This window comes from Lontra canadensis, unplaced genomic scaffold (assembly GCF_010015895.1).
Source record: "Lontra canadensis isolate GAN:19392208 unplaced genomic scaffold, GSC_riverotter_1.0 scaffold197, whole genome shotgun sequence".
In the NCBI taxonomy this organism is placed as follows: domain Eukaryota; kingdom Metazoa; phylum Chordata; class Mammalia; order Carnivora; family Mustelidae; genus Lontra; species Lontra canadensis.
In genome coordinates this window covers 450,152-467,542 of record NW_022631191.1, presented here as the reverse complement: position 1 = coordinate 467,542, position 17,391 = coordinate 450,152, and the positions used below count along the sequence as shown (strand labels likewise).

General features: G+C 37.2%; 1 protein-coding gene across 3 annotated transcripts in view; it reads right to left on the bottom strand.

The window, feature by feature from the left end:
• WNK3 (WNK lysine deficient protein kinase 3) overlaps positions 1 to 17,391 on the bottom strand; it is a 141,007-nt gene that overhangs the window by 21,431 nt on the left and 102,185 nt on the right. For 2 of the 3 annotated variants that reach the window (XM_032847954.1, XM_032847956.1), the window contains 8 exons: positions 13,151 to 13,267; positions 11,193 to 11,348; positions 11,060 to 11,111; positions 9,450 to 9,587; positions 8,133 to 9,076; positions 2,908 to 3,139; positions 2,359 to 2,489; positions 1,200 to 1,822 (listed from right to left, as the gene is read on the bottom strand). In XM_032847954.1, the coding sequence (XP_032703845.1) occupies positions 1,200 to 1,822; positions 2,359 to 2,489; positions 2,908 to 3,139; positions 8,133 to 9,076; positions 9,450 to 9,587; positions 11,060 to 11,111; positions 11,193 to 11,348; positions 13,151 to 13,267 (2,393 nt within the window). The remainder of the gene's footprint in view (positions 1 to 1,199; positions 1,823 to 2,358; positions 2,490 to 2,907; positions 3,140 to 8,132; positions 9,077 to 9,449; positions 9,588 to 11,059; positions 11,112 to 11,192; positions 11,349 to 13,150; positions 13,268 to 17,391) is intronic. The other variant, XM_032847955.1, reaches the window with a different exon arrangement.

Genomic DNA, 17,391 nt, shown 5'->3' with positions numbered 1-17,391 from the left:
TTGTCCTCAAATAGCTCCAGTTCCTGAAGTAGTTCCGGAGCGATAAAGGTGAAAGGAATCTTATTATTTAAAACAAGGCCCTTGGAATCACACCTGAGTTTATATTAATGAACTGACTTTCGAGAAACAGCCCCCAAGGATGGGGGCGGAAGGCTAGGAGAACCAACCAAGTGATAAGAGGGTGGGACTTTCAGCCCCTCCCACTCTACCTCTGAGACAAAAGTAAGAGATTGAATTAATGTTAGTGGCCAATGGTTTAAATCAATCATGCCTACCATAATGAAGTTTCCATAAAAATCCCTTAGCTGTAGGGCTGAGAGAGGGTCCAGGTTGGTAAAAACATGAAGGTGCTGGGACAGTGGCACTCCCAAGAAGGCATGGAAGCTCCATGTCCCTTTCCCTATACCTTGCCATCTGGCTGTTCCTCAGTTGTGTCCCTTTATAAGAAACTGATAACCTGGGGTGCCTGGGTGGCTCAGTGGGTTAAAGCCTCTGCCTTCGGCTCAGGTCATGGTCTCAGTGTCCTGGGATTGAGCCCCGCATCAGGCTCTCTGCTCAGCGGGGAGCCTGCTTCCCTCTTTCTCTCTCTGCCTCTCTGCCTACTTGTGATCTCTCTCTCTGTCAAATAAATAAATAAAATCTTTAAAAAAAAAGAAACTGATAACCTAGTAAGTAAACTGTTCTTCCTGACTCTGTAAGCTGCTCTAGTAAATTAATTGAACCCAAAGAAGGGCTTGTGGGAACCTTTGATTTACAACAGATTGGTCAGAAGCATAGGTTAATACTACTTGGACTTATGATTGGCATCTGTGGGACTGAGCCCTTAACCTGTGAGCTCTGATGCTATCTTTGTCAATAATCAAAAATTTTCAATCATTAAAATGTTACCAATCATGGGGCACCTGGGTGATTCAGTCAGTTAAGCATCTGACTCTTGGTTTTGTCCCAGGTCGTGATCTCAGGGTCAGGAGATTGAGCCCCATGCTGGGCTCCATGCTCAGCACGGAGTCGGCTGGAGATTCTCTCTCTGCCCCTTCCCTGTGCACACATGTGCTCTATCTCTCTCTCAAATAAATAAATAAATAAATAAGTCTTTTATTTTTAAAAATACTACCAACTGTAAATTAGCTATCAGTCAAATACTTAGTTCTATAAAACTCCGGGCAACCAGATTTGTGACAAAAGGGAAACAATCTTACTTTTCTCGTAATCTCTGAAGCTCCACCTTCAAATCCTCATCCTCTATTTCTGACTCATCATCACTGCTCATTGGAGAAGATGGTGAATAGAAGAGTGAGCTCTGTGTTTGGTTATAGGCTTTTTCTTCACGGAGGGGTAAGCACTGATCACTCTCTGGACCAGTCTTTGCCACTGACTTCCCTCTGCCAGCAAGAGTGGCTGAAAATTCACTATCAGAGCTAGGCTGTTTACCAGCAGTAAGTATCTCTCTCTCTTTAAGCAACAGTTCAAGTCCAGAATGGATACTACTTCCCGTGGCTGAGTTCTCTTCCAATTCTTTTTCTGGGGTCATTGAAGATACATCAGTCTCACAAGCTGTGCTGAAAGATGAGAAGTTGTCTCCTTGTTTGGGAATTCTTTTCCCTTCTTTGATGGTCTCATGAAGAGCTTGTAACTTCTGAGAAGAAAGTGAAGCTTGTGGATTGTGCATGGCATGTTCCATTTCCACTAATTGAGGCTTTGCTCTGTCCGTAAAGACTAGAGCTTCTTCGCTAGAATGGGTTGTCATTTTTTTGAATGCTGGTGTGTGTTCTATTCCAAAAGATGTCACTTTCACTGACTGCTGCTGAGGAACTGTAATCACCTAAGATACAAAAAGGCAAAAGTGGTTGGCTCTATCTAACCAAAGAGTAAACCCACAAAGAAATTCAGTATCAAAATATGGCACAGACAAGTGAATGGTCTGCTGTGACGTACACACATCCATAACACCCAAACTTAAAAACCCCATTTATAATTCTCGTTTTCAAAGTCTTTCAATTAGGTCCCCTGGGTAAAGAGAGTTGGCTTCAAATTGCTCAAACAAAATTCTGAAATTTAAAAAAAATTCGATAATTCAAGTTACTGAGATTCTAAAGGACAAGAAATAGATTTATTAAAAAAGGTGACCCAACCACCCACTGAAAAATGATGACTCATTTCTGTGCTCTTTTCCACTACTAAAATCCCCATTTCTTTAGACTTAACTCAAAGTTTACAAAAGGTAAGGGATGTGTGTAAGGGGAAAAAATTAAATATGACAATAATCTACATTCAAAATAAGTATTATTTAAATACCAAGATCTCCAATGCTATTCTCTTTTACAATGCCCTTATAAAGATTCAGACAAACACACAAACCTGGAACCGACCCCGCTGAAATGATCCACTCATTGCTTTACATCTACTCAAAGCCCTAGTATCAGCCATGGACTCTCCCGTCAGGGGAATGGGATCAGGAGCAACTGCTGATCTCATATCTTCTGTTTCCACTGCAAGTTTTGCACAATTGTAAGCAGAAAAGAGAAAAGTGTTTGTTAAGACTAAATTTGTTTACATTACCAAAAAAATGAAGAAAAGTAGAAAAAGCTTAACCCCTGCTAAATAATTAAAAAGTGTTAATGTAATAAGCAACACTGCAGAAGTCCCTAACTCAAAATCAGACATTGTAAGATTTATCCCGAGACTTAGTATCTACGTGAAATGAATAACTGTAAAACCAAATTAGTTACAAAAGGAAAAGTAAAGTGGCAATGACATTAATGGGACATGTCACAGACATGGGCTACGTGAAAAAAGTGGTAAGGTTTATATATGAACAAACAAACAAACAAACAAACAAAAAAGAAAAACAGAAGTAAATGAAAAGTGATGTTACCTAGTCTATGTCCCTGACTGTAAGCACACTACCTTGACGGACTTTTGATCTCTTGAAAAAGCTGGTTGACTGCCGTAGCCTGTATGCCCAGCTTTTAAATTTGCGAGTCCAGGATTTCTTGCTAATAGGATTTTTGAGACTAGGACAAGTAAAGCTTAGGCCAAAATATCCACCTCCTGTCTGCAGATGAATGGCTCCACCGCTTGACACAGCAGCAGGATAGGCCTCTGGATCCCCTGGCAGTGAAGCATCTGGGGACATCGCCTAATGGAGACAAAAAGAGAAAAACCAAAATGGTAATAATTTAGGTAAGGTGAAGCAGTTGTTTACATCATTGGACTTTCTGGCATGGACTAATCAGTAATCAAAAATGGAATGCTATGTATACCTGCATATCAGAGTGAATCTGAAGTATTCAACTTAGCGGAATTAATCCTTCCCCTTTCTTTAAAAATATTATTTGGACTTCAGACAAATAAAGAGCAGAATATTAACCTTCTACCCTAGAATATTTTTTATTACAGCAACTTTGAAAACTGAAATTATTTCCTTCATATGCTTCATTTACTAAAAAAAGGTTACTGAAACCCTATGCTCTTAAAATGAAACTTTCCTTTACGCTCATATTATTTGAGAGTTAAAGATGCCTAACACACATGATAACATAGAAAAAAGCTTTTCTAGGCATTTAGATTTATAGAGAAATACTACCAAATCAAATTTCTTACTTTATGTCAGCACGCAGAAACTTATAATGGACCTCGAAATTATTTCAAGTTCTTGCTATAAAAATTGTTAACATCAGGCCACAGCTCACTATAAAATCACTCTCCTCTTCTTGCCTCCCATCCCTCCCAACAAAATGTCAGAATTAACTATTGTATTCTAAATGAGTACTTTAAAAATAAATCCTCTATAACAGTTAATACAAAAGTATACAACTTTGGGAACATGAGCCTCGTCTCTACTAATCTAGAAAATTAAATGAGTATTAAAAAGTTCAAAGAATGGGATTCAGCATTTGTCTTCAGGAAGATAGCATAAGTGGCATTAAGTACACTGGAGTCTTGAATAAGCATTAACACTCAGGGCAGGTCAGCAGTTATTAAAATTCTGAACAATCAGTTCTTATTTTCTGAAGTCCTATTTTGGAAAAAAAATCTCATTCTGAACTAGTAATAATGCTACTTTCATGAAGAGAAAAAAATTCTCAATAATATTAAATTTAGAAAATGTTGCATTGGTCCCACTGAAATTACAGAAAATTTTTTAGTAAGTAATGACTGGATCAAGATGGTGAGTTAAAGCACAAGTTCTAGTCTACCTTATCAGTCCAAATCCATAGACATGACAGAAAAAAAACAGGCACAGACACATGCATATATGACTAAAGGAGGAAAACGAAGCCCATGACACAGGCAGTAACTATTTCAAAATGCTGCAAACTTAGGTGGCAGATATAGGCAGTGAGAGCAAGCCCTGGCCAACCAAAGGGAAGAGTGGTTGGCTAGAATGCTTACAAAGCTGTCCCCAATCAGTCTCCTATCTACCTCAATATCATCTCATAACACTCTCCTACTTCCTGGACTTCTTTTGGTTCCTTGAACAGGTCTCTAGCTATGACTGTTACCACCATACACAAGTTCTTCCCTGACTACCCTATATAAAGTAATCCCCTACTCATTCTATCATAGCCTTTTTCTTTCTTTATTTGTTTAGGATCTATCTTCTCCCACTAGAATTTGGGCTTCACAAAGAGAGATCTTACTCACTGAATGGGAGAGTAAACTGGTTGGGGTACCAAAGAAAGAATAGCCAGGCAGTTCTTCTTTCCTTCCCTACCTCCACAGCAAGCAAAAGACAGCAGAGGCATCTGCTCCCAAATAAGAGTGGTGAGAGGAAAATGTCTGTGGCCCAATCTGCAACGTAGGAAGGAGACAACATCCAGAAGGAAGGGAAAGCCCTTCCATCTTTGAAGAAGATTAAGCTACCTTCTAGGCAGCATTTCGAGAAAAGCAGTAATGTTCAGAGCCAAGAAGCATGTCCAATGCCTTTCCCACAATTACTGGAGGAAGGCTACAACAATTATATATAGCATTTAGAGAGACAAACAAGAAATCGTACAGGGGAAAAAGAAAAAACGAGTCTAAGAATCACCAAACACTTATGGGAAATCAACACTATAGGAAAACATTAGGGGCACCTGATTGGCTCAGTGAGTAGAGCATGTGACCCTTAATCTCAGGGTCATGAGTTCAGGCCCCACATTGGGTGTGGAGCCTACATAAAAAGTAAATAAATAAAAACTTTAAAAAAGAAAGAAAACACTAAATTCAATAAGAAGAATAGCCACGTTTTGAAATAGCATCAATAACACAGAATAAGACTTTAATATCTCCAGAAATATGTGTGAAGATAATATAAGCATAAGAAAAATTATGAACTACAGTTACTGGAAATTAAAAATATAATCCTCAGGGTGTCTGGGTGGTTCAGTGGGTTAAGCATCCAACTCTTGATTTCAGCTCAGATCATGATCTCAGGGTTGTGAAATTGAGCCCCATGTTGGGCTCTGTGCTGGGTGTGGAGCCTGCTTAAGATTCTCTCCCTCTCCCTCTGCCCTTCTCTCTTCCCCTCTCTAAAAAAAATGAAAAAAAATTAAAAAAATAATAACAGAATCCTTGACATAAAGAAACAGCTGAATAGGAGACTGGAAATAGCTTAAAAACTGAGAAATTCTTCCAGTACAAAAAGCAAAAGGACAAAGAGATAGAAAACAGACAGTGAAAAGTTAATAGATAAGAAAAGCAGCAAAAGGAGAAATAAACTATCTCTATTTACAGACAATATGATGTTATATATTATACAGAAAATACTAAATGATACACAAATTCAGCGAAATTGAAGGATACAACATCAACACAAAAAATTAGTTGTATTTCTATATATTGGCAATGAAAAAACTGAAAAGGTAATTAAGAAAACATCCATTTATAATAAACAGAATAACAATGGTACTGGAACAACTGGATAGTCAGATGCAAAAGAATGAAGGTGAATCTTTATTTCACACCATATACAAAAATTAACTCAAAATGACCCTACCATGTACACTTAATCAAGTGTGAAGCAATAAAGGCATTTTTGGACTTAAAAAAATACCCAAATTAGTCACCCATGCAACAAATTAAAAAATATTACTCATTGAAGCATTTTGGGGTAGGGGAGGAAGGAATTCTAGGACACCAGAAATAGTGGCAAGTAAGTTTGATCCAGAAGTAGCAATGGACACTTAGACAAAAGAATCCATTTGACCTCGACACGTGAGTGTCCTCTGAGCAACAAAATTTAAATGACAGAAAATTATTTTTCATTTTTAATGGTTCTAATCATCTTACATCATCATTGGATAACAATATAATCATAACATAAATGCTGTTTACTGACCTTCAATTCTTCAAATCAACCCACAAAGCACAACCAATGTTACAGAAAAAAAAATGTAGATGTTATAAACTTTGCCAGTGTTAAAAAGCAATACAAGTAATAAAAATTAGGAGGTATATGGGAAAGAAGAAGAAAGGGAAAATATAATAATTTCCTCACCCTTCATAGTAGTGAATTTATTAGGTATTATCTAAAAGTATTCAATCAAAAGATAGATGAATAAGTATATTATTTACAAGTTATTAATGGCAATGACTTCAAGAATTAAAACCAGGAACTGAACAGTGTTTGGGGAGTAGAGTGGGGTATAAGAAGTTGTTAACATAATTACTTTTAATTTTCTATCCTTCTGAATTGCTTTCCTGTTTATATATTAACTACATAATTTAAAATTACTAGTTTACAACAATATAAATCTTTATGTTGTATCTATTCACTGGAATACTACGCCATTGTTTAAAAAACATAAGTGAGGTGGAACTATTCGTACCAACATGGATAAATGTTCATAATTGAAAAAATGCAGAATAGCACATGCATGTAGAGAAGCATATGTATAAAAACATATATATCTATGTCTTTGTAAATATGTAATAAAGAGGTATGACTGGGGTGCCTGGGTGGCTCAATCAGTTAAGCATCTGACTTCTGCTCAGGTCATGATCTTGGGCGGGGATTGAGCCCCAGGTTGGGCTCCCTCCCCCAGCTCGTGCTCTCTTTCTCTCTCAAATAAATAAATAATATCCTTTAAAAAAAGAAGTATGATTATACAAATATCTGTATGTTAGTTAAAACTATGTCTGCAAAGATTCATTAACAGCTGTGTCTATATGTTTGGAAGTGGGATGGATTTTACTTTACATACACACATATGATACTTATATAATAATAACGATAATAAAGAGATACAGTGGTGAAGATTTAGAAATATATCTATGATATACTATAAAATGAAAAGATAAATTTGCAGACCAATATGCATATAGCACAATCCTATTTTTGTAAATAAAAAGTTATAGGGATGTAAAAAGATCCATGTAAGCTTAAGAAGGTTAAGTACCAAATACTGGATAAACACCAAATAGTCATTACCCCTGTGATTTGAAGGAATAGAAAAGGGAAATTAAGTTCCTATGTACATAACTTAAAAAAAATACCGTATGATTTCACTCACGTGGAATTTACGAAACAAAACAAATGAACTTGGGGTAGGAGAAGAGGAAAACCAAGAACTAGAGAGGGGAGGTGGGTGGAGGGATGGGTTGAATAGGAGATCAGGATTAAGGAGGGCACTTGTGATAAGCGCAGGGTATTGGATCACAGCAGGAAGTGCTGAATCACTATATTGTACACCTGCACTAATATTATACTAGAGGTGAACTGGAATTTAAATTTAAAAAAATAATAATTTTTTTCCAAATAAAACCCACCAAACAAGATTAAACTAGAAGCATAAATTTTTAAGAAAGGAAATTGGGACCAGGCACTTTTAAGTGGAAATCTAAAAGTCAGTTCTTCCTACCTACTAAAACAATCTATGAATCAGTCCTGTTGTCACTAATACAAAAAAAAGACATCCCTGCAGGTTCCTAGCTAATTCACCAGAGGGCTCTCTCACCAAAGATACTTCTGTCGTCTCCATCTAGAAATTCTGGGCACCTGCAGCCAAAGTCATGACCTTCTTAAATAACCTGTGACCTCAGAATCTTAAGACATAGACAATTTCATTTCAAAGGATATAACTTTAGAAAAGAAGGAATTTCTTTAAAAGAATAAGGGTAAGAAATTGATTAGAAAGAATAATACTTACATGTAAACATAATTCGCTGGGTATAGAAGTTATCACATTCAGGTCCCTTTTGAATACTGATATGTTAGCAGGCTGACTTGCAGCCACATTGGACAGAATCTTAGAGCCTGTCTGCTGAAAATTAGGGGACTGTGCAGGACTATCTTGAATTCCACTGTGACTGATGCCTATGACTTCTGGCACTGGGCATGAAAGCGTATCTTCAGCAGAGGAAGAAAATGGAGAGTCTATGCTTTGGGTATCCTTCTGACTCTCAGGATAGATGCTAGATATGCTATGCTCCTGATAGAGCAAGTTTCTTAATTTTTCATCCAGAGTTTTAATTCGGTTGTCTGCAAACTCCATTTTTGGAGGTCTTTCCCCATCTGATTCCAGGATAGTAGTGGGTAGAAGGGTAGTCAGTTCAAGGCCAGGGGTCTGAGTGGGAATGACCATCTTAGGAGAACTTGCTTCAGTGTTCATTGTGGTTTCTCCTTCTTGGGAAATAAACTCTGTATCCATAGTTGGCTGCTGCACTGCTAAGGATTGAGGCTTTTGATCAGATATAAATGCCAGAGTTGTAACAGAGTTACCAGCAATCTGAGTTGACTCGCCAGGAGGGACCATAGGTACATCAGCCTGACTGGCAGCTTGGTGACATGGATATACAGGTAGAAATATGCCTGCTCGGTTGGTGAGTCCCTCACATTCAACTGGAACTGCACGAACTGAAGTAGCAGTATAACTTGAACTACTAGTAACTCGTGCCATTATCTGCCTGTCATCTTCCACTCGATACAATATAGCTGGCTGCTTAGTTTCTACACTGGCATATTCAGAAATCTTACCATCAACTACATCCTTGAGTTCTGATTTGGAGGCAAAAAGTACACGCTGGCATGGATTACTTTCTAGAGTGGGCACTGTGTCCTGTGATATTTCCTTATTACTTGTGGTTCTTGGACCTAGAACAATAACAAAGAATAGCTAGGCACATATTAATAAATACAAAGCATGGATTAGTAACCAAATTCAAAGGGGACAAGAGGAGCAAGGGACAAACAAGAACCTGTGTGAGTAAGTCTTGTAAATAAGACTCAAAATATACAGAATTCAACCTGTCAAGGAATAAAAACCTTTTACTTTTTCCCATAGATACTATATTTAAAAATATTACCTTTTAAAATGGCTTAAGTTATACCCTAACAATAACACCTTCAAAAATTATTATGAACATTCTCATAAGAATACAATATCCATGGACACAAATTAAAGATATGGTATATATCTTGTAACCCCTCCAAGTCTGGAGAAAGCTGGCAGACAATGAACACTTACCAGGAAGCAGAGACAGCCCAGGAACTGTAGATATGGACTGCTGAAGAGTAGGAGGTGATTGAGCCTCACGGTTTCTTATTGTTTGATTGATACAGAATCGCCACCGACCAACTGGGGATGACTGTGGAGCAGATTCATCTGTAAAAAGAATTAGCAAAAATCAATATGCTAAGCAATTGTCAACATGTTTACCCTATTAAGGAAACCAGGTTAAAACACCAATTTGTCTTGTATCTCCATTTCCAACAGCATTAGGATATGTGTAATTTATAAGACCAGACCTCCCAACGCAGGCAAATACTCTAAAGAACTAAGTACAAGATATTATTAGGGAAGGATTTTTTAAATATATGAAAACAAACATTGTAGCAATAGCAATTAGAAGAGGGCACATTTTTGGGGAAAAATGGAAAGCATTTTCTCCAATAAAACCTCTATCTCCTGTTCTGCATCCTGATTATGATGATGCTTACCCAATTCTATAGGTATTAAAACTTACAGAACTATACACCAAAAGAACAAAATCAATTTTACTGTATGACAACTTAAAAATAAAAAGTCCCTACATCTTTACTCCTACTTTGGAAATTCATTCAAATAAGTAATTCTTTTTGTAAACTTTACCATACTTTATCACTCAAAAATCTGTTCAAATTCCTCCTAGCAAGAAAGAACAGAGGAGGACCCTGGCATCCTAACACAAAGTAAATTTCAGGGTAATGGTATCTGGTTTCATGACTCCCACACCACCTGTTGCTTCTTCATGTTGTTATAATTCCTTCACAGGTCCTCATTTGTCTATGGCTCTTCGCCCCCTCCCAGATACTCTAAATATAACCATGACCAGAGCTGAAAAGAATGGAGAGATAAAGTCATCAGAAAAGAAAACAGAAGAACCCATTTTTAGTCCCTGGAAGTTTAGCTAGTAACTGATTTACAAAAACTTATCAGTGATCACAGCAGGTAGAAGTATAACACTAGTGGAAGGAAATCAAGATATAAATGACTATATTAGGGGCACCTGGGTGGCTCAGTGGGTTAAGCCGATGCCTTCGGCTCAGGTCATGATCTCAGGGTTCTGGGATCAAGTCCCGCATCGGGCTCTCTGCTCAGCAGGGAGCCTGCTTCCTCCTCTCTCTCTCTCTGCCTGCCTCTGTCTACTGTGATCTCTCTGTCAAATAAATAAATAAAATCTTTAAAAAAAATGACTATATTAAAACACGAGGCAAACTTAGAACATAGTGATATTATTTAAGAAAGGTACTGTCCACATCATATCAGTGGTTTAAAAAACCAACTTACCAATTAACTTCAAACGGTAAAGCCATTAAAGGTCATCAGAACTGTGACTGCTTTTCTGATAACATACCATGCAATGACTCAGAAATCAATTAATTGGATAAAGAACCAACACTTGAAGAAAATCTGGAGAATGACTTTACTTCTTACATCTGGGCTGAAAAGGCCTTTCCAAGTGTGGGTAAACCTACATTAACAATTTATGAATTTCCCTTATGGGCTAGTATCTTTCTCAATGAAGATACATAAATTAAAGTTACCAAATGTCTTGCTTCAAAAGCCACATGGTAAATTTTATGAAATATACTTACTGCTGGTTTGAGTGGATGCAGAATTTATCTGTGCTTGTTCAGATGATCCTGTCTGAATTAAAAATGAACAAATAAATAAAGAAGTTCCTGATATATATCTGAGAAGACCTATTTGCTAAACAACTGCTCTTACTTGGCTATTGTTGGATTCCACAATAATAGAGTCAATTCCGATGGCTCTATCTGCAGCAGAGTGGACATGAAGGATCTCCTGGGCTTGACCTACAATAGCCCTCAATTCTTCTACAAATTTTTCTTTCTCACTTTCTAGCACAAAGTTATCTTCAACCTGTCCAAAAGTAAAAGTAAGTCTATTAAATTTATTTTCTTCAAGATTGTAATATTATATCAATGGTGACTATCTTAAAGAAAAATAAATGAAAATTGAGTATTAGATACAAAGGCCACAAGAGAATTAAAAACAACCAGCACTGGGGCACCTGGGTGCCTTAGTCAGCTGAGTGTCCAACACTTGGGTTTCAGCTTAGGTCATGATCTCAGGATCGTGAGACTAAGCCCAGCATCAGGCTCCACACTCAACAGGGAGTCTGCTTGAGATGCTCTCCCTCTGCCCCTCCCTCCGCTGGCGCTCTTGTGCTCTCTAAAATAAGTAAATAAATCTTTTTAAAAAAAAATGACCACACTAAAATGCCACATAAAACATTAACTTATTCTTATTTTGAGACCATTGATGCTTGTCAGATTGGTACCACCTACCAGAGAAAAAGCCAGCATTTAAAAAAACATCTCACGTTCTATAAATTATCATTTGAGGGACATAACTGAGGAAATGTTTATGATTACCACTAGGATGTCCAAACCCAAAAGTTTTTTAAATCACAAAATGAACATCTCTAAAGGTTATAAGGAATGGCCTGGAGAGTTCAGAAAACATGTTAAACAAGAGGCAGAACTAGACTGGAGTTGGGGGTGGAAGGAATGGGGTGGCTGAGTGATGGACATTGGGGAGGGTATGGGTTACGGTGAGTGCTGTGAATTCTGTAAGACTGATGAATCACAGACCTGTACCCCTGAAGCAAATAATACATTATATGTTAATTTTTTTAATTAGTAAAGAATTTTAGTTTTATTTCCTGTGTAACAATTATTAGATCAATGAACTATTTACTGAAAACAGAACAAAAACAAGAGGCAGAACTAACAACATTATTAACTTTAAAAATGCTTAATTTTTTTTTTCAGAAATGCACATCCAAAGAAAACTGGCAGAAACAATCTGAGGGTTTTGGAGGGGAGGAGGGTGGGCGGTTGGGTGAGCCTAGTGGCGGGTATTATGGAGGGCACGTACTGCATGCAGCACTAGGTGTGGTGCATAAACAATGAATTCTGGAATACTGAAAAGAAATTTAAAAAAAAATAAAGGCTGGGGCGCCTGGGTGGCTCAGTGGGTTAAGCCGCTGCCTTCGGCTCAGGTCATGATCTCAGGGTCCTGGGATCAAGCCCCGCATCGGGCTCTCTGCTCAGCAGGGAGCCTGCTTCCTCCTCTCTCTCTGCCTGCCTCTCTGCCTGCTTGTGATCTCTGTCTGTCAAATAAATAAATAAAATCTTAAAAAAAAAATAAAGGCTATTAAAAAAAGCATGAAGTACTGTTCCTTCTACCCTTATTTATCTGCATTTCAAAAAGGGCAAAACAACCAGTTTAAGCCTAACAATTCAAAGAAAATATGAAAACTAAAAGAAATGATGAGTATTATTTAAACACCTATTTGTAAGATGACATATCAGTACCTAAAACTAGTGATGCTTAGGCCTTACATCCAAAGATTCTGATTTAATTAGGGACCTAGGCAATGGATTTGTTTGTAAATAGCTCTTAAGATGACTTTAACATGCAGCCCGGGATAAGAACCATTGACCTCTTAATAAAAACCCCTCATATTTTAGAGATAAATATACTGAAATGAAAGAAGTTACAGTGACTTACTTTTCTTTATAAGTAGTATAGTTCTGTGCAAATTTTAAAAACTAATGGTACCCTAAAAAGACTGCTCTGAATAAGTGAGGGGAGAGTATGAATGAAAAAAGATACAGAATGCTAAAGGTTAAATAACTTGGTTTCACTGTACTTACCATATAGTCTGCAATATCCTCTGGTGCATCACCATCAACATCAAATTTGAAGGTGACCATCTTGTTGTTGTGTGTCTCCAGTTGACACTCCACCATATTGTCTCCAGATATTGATACCTGGATACAAACATTTCACCAATTTAAGAGTCACAGTTATTTATTATCTTCTCTTTGCAATCAACCAAGGAACTAGATGAGCGTATGTTCAATATATGGAAAAATAGTTAAAACTGTTGAGAATATAAAAAGCTTGTTTTTTTCCTATTGAAATAGTGCCTTAGTACCCATCCTATGACAAATACAAGAGTTAAACTAGCAAAATATAAATTAGAAATGTGATCCAACAGAAAAGAAAAAGGAATACAACTTCTATAAAAAGACTAAAAAGAAAGACAAAAAAGTCAGAAGATGTCTATTTTTTCCAAAATGCAAAGATCATTCAGTCATTCATTCCAAAATTCTCTTAATCCTACAAATTGGCTCTTTAAGCAAAAGAAAACGTACTGCTCTTGGAAATGTATACTGGTCCAGACTTTTTGGACAGTCCATCTAGCAATATGTATTTAAAATTTTTTTAAATTTTCATATATTTTCATTAGTTTTATTAATTTATCTTAAATTGAAGTATAATTAACATACACAGTTATCTTGAATTCAGGTGTCTAACATACTGATTTAACAATTCCATACATTACTCAGTGCTCACCATGGTAAATGTACTTACCACCTGTCATCAAACAATGTTATTACAATGTCACTGACTATATTCCCTTTGTTGTACATTCCCCACAACAAAACAAGTTCCCCTCTACCGACCACTTTTATTCTCTGTATTAATGAGTTTGGGGGTTTTTTTGTTTGTTTTTTGTCACTTTTTCACCCATTAATTCTACTTCTAGGAATGAAGCTTTAAGAAGAATCAGGGATGTTTATAAAGATCCATGTTCAAAAGCGTCTGTTACAGAGAAACACACAGAGACAGACAGACAAAAGGAGAGAGAGGGGCGCCTGGGTGGCTCAGTGGGTTAAGCCTCTGCCTTCAGCTCAGGTCATGATCTCAGCATCCTGGGATAGAGCCCCGCCTAGGGCTCTGCTCAGGGGGGAGCCTGCTTCCTCCTCTCTCTCTCTGCCTGCCTCTCTGCCTACTTGTGATCTCTGTCTGCCAAATAAATAAATAAAATCTTTTTTAAAAAAAGGAGAGAGAGGGGCACCTGGGTGGCTCAGTGGGTTAAAGCCTCTGCCTTCGGCTCGGGTCACGATCCCAGGGTCCCAGGATCGAGCCCCGCATCTGGCTCTCTGCTCTGCAGGGAGCCTGCTTCCTCCTCTCTCTCTCTGTGCCTACCTGCGATCTCTCTCTGTCAAATGGATAAATAAAATCTTAAAAAAAAAAAAGGAGAGAGAAAGACAAAAAGTTAAAGAAGACACAGACTGGCAGACAGAGAGACTGAAAACAACCTAAATGACAACAGAATAAATTTTTAAATTGTTATAGCTCTATATAAGGGACTATCTAAGACAGCAATTGGAAATATTATATTACTGAAAAATTAGTGACATAGGAAAATGTACATGATATATTAAGCTTTTAAAAAAGGAGAATATGCCTTCTCAAACTACTACAAAAAGATAGAAGGGGAAGGAAAACTTCCAAATTCATTCTGACACCAGCATTAATTGGATACAAAACCAGATTAAGAAACTGCAAAAAAAAAAGAAGTATAAACCAATATCCCTGATAAACATAGATGTAAAAAATACTCAACAAAATACTACCAAACTGAATCCAACAACACATTTAAAAAAAATCATTCACCACAATCAAGTAGAATTTATTCCTGGGATGCAAGGGTGGTTCAATATTCATGAATCAATCAATGTAATACACACACATCAACGTGAGAAAGAATAAGCCATGTGATCATTTCAATAGATGCAGAAAAAGCACATGACAAAGCACAACATCCTTTCATGATGAAAACACTCAATAAAATAGGTTTATAGGGAATATCCCTCAACAAAATAAAGGTCGTATGTGAAAAATCCATAGATAACCTCATGCTCAATGATGAAAAACTGAAACCTTTCCCCCGAAGGTCAGGAAAAATTCAAGGATGTCTACTCTCACCCCTTTTATTCAACACAGTACTAGAAGTCCTAGCCACAGCAATCAAATGACAAAAACAAATAAAAGGAATCCAAATCAGTAAGGAAGAAGTAAAACTTTCATTATTTGCAGACAACATGATACTATATATAGAAAACTTAAAGAAAAAGAAAACAAAACAAAACACTGAAAAAACTACTAGAACTGATAAATGAATTTACTATGGTCGTAGGATACAAAATCAATGTACAGATATCAGTTGAATTTCAGTACACTAATAATGAATCAGCAGAAACAAGAAAGAAAGAAAGAAAATCACATTAACAATTGTACCAAAAATAATAAAATAACTTGGAATAATCTTATCAAAGAGGCAAAAGACCTATACTCTGAAAACCATCAAATACTGATGAAAGATAAAGATGACATAAAGAAATGGGAAGATATTCCATGCTCAGGGATTTAAAGAACAAATACTATTAAAACGATCATACCACCCAAGACAATCTACACATTTAATGCAAACCTTATCAAAATAACAACATTTTTCACAGAACTAGAACAAAATACCCTAAAATTTGTATGTAACCACAAAAAAACTGATTAGCCCAAACAATTCTCAAAAAGCAAAGCAAAGCTAGAGGTAAGGCAATTCCACAAGTTATTAACACAAAGCCATCATAATCAAAACAGTACAGTACTGGCACAAAAACAGACACTCAGATCAAAAGAACAGGATAGAAAGCCCAGAAATAAACACACAATTATATGGTCAATTAATCTTCAACAAAAGAGCCAAGAATATGCAACTTGAAAAGACAGTCTTTTTGAAAAATAGCATTGGTAAAACTGTAGAGTTACATGCAAAAGAATGAAACTGGACTACTTTCATACGCCATACACAAAATAAATTCAAAATGGATGAAAGAATTAAATGAGAGGCCTAAAACCATAAAAGTCCTAGATGGGAACACAGGCAGTAATTTCTGTGACACTAGCTGTACCAACATTATTCTAGATATGTCTTCCGGGGCAAGGAAAATAAAAACAGAAATGAACTATTGGGACTGTAACAAAATAAAAAGTTTCTTTACAGCAATGAAAACAATCAACAAAACTGAAAAACAACCTACTAAATTGGAGAAGATATTTACAACTGACATATCCAATAAAGGGTTATCATCCAAAATATATAAAGAAAATATACTAACTCAATATAAGAAATAAACCAATTACAAAATGAGCAGAAGAGAGGGTAAGAGTTTGGCAAGACAGTGGAATAGGAGGACCTGGAGCTCACCTCATCCCATGTTTTCAATTAAGTATCATCCACATCCAAGTCAATAAACTGGACAGCAATCTGAAGACTGGCAAAACAAACTCCACAACTAAATATATGGAAGAAGCATCACCTCAAAGGTTAAGAAGGTCAGTGGTAAAGAAGGCTGCCTGCAGGAGGGACTAGCTATACAAAGATTGCTGAGAAACAGGTCCTCAAGGAAAACTAATCCTCATAATGTATAGCTTTAAAAACCAGAGGGGTTGAGTTTGTAAAACCAGTGGGGCTTAGAACCTTGAACTTTGAAGGTCAGCTGACTCTGCACTGGGCAATCCAGGAGGCCAAGTGATAGCTGGGGGTTGCTGCCCTTAAAGAGACAGCGACCCGAGGGGAGGCAACATAAAAATGGAAGTCACAGGGGCGCCTGGGTGGTTGAGTGGGTTAAAGCCTCTGCCTTCGGCTCAGGTCATGATCTCAGGGTCCTGGGATCAAGCCCCGCATCGGGCTCTCTGCTCAGCCAGGAGCCTGCTTCCCGCCCCCCCCTGCCTGCCTCTCTGCCTACTTGTGATCTCTGTCTGTCAAATAAATAAATAAAATCTTTTTTAAAAAATGGAAGTCACAAAAAGCTGGAGGAACACAGGAGACAGATATGTTCATATTGATTTTGGACTGACGTGGAGGACTCTTCCTAAAATCAGGGAGTCCGATACAGACCTGGACATAGGACTCAACCTCACAACCTTGAGATTATGACCAGAGCTGAAACCAAGAAATTGGATGCTCAACCGACTGCAGCACCCAGGCGCCCATAAAGTCACTACTTTCAAGAGCAGAAGACACAGGTGGCTTTCTTAACAC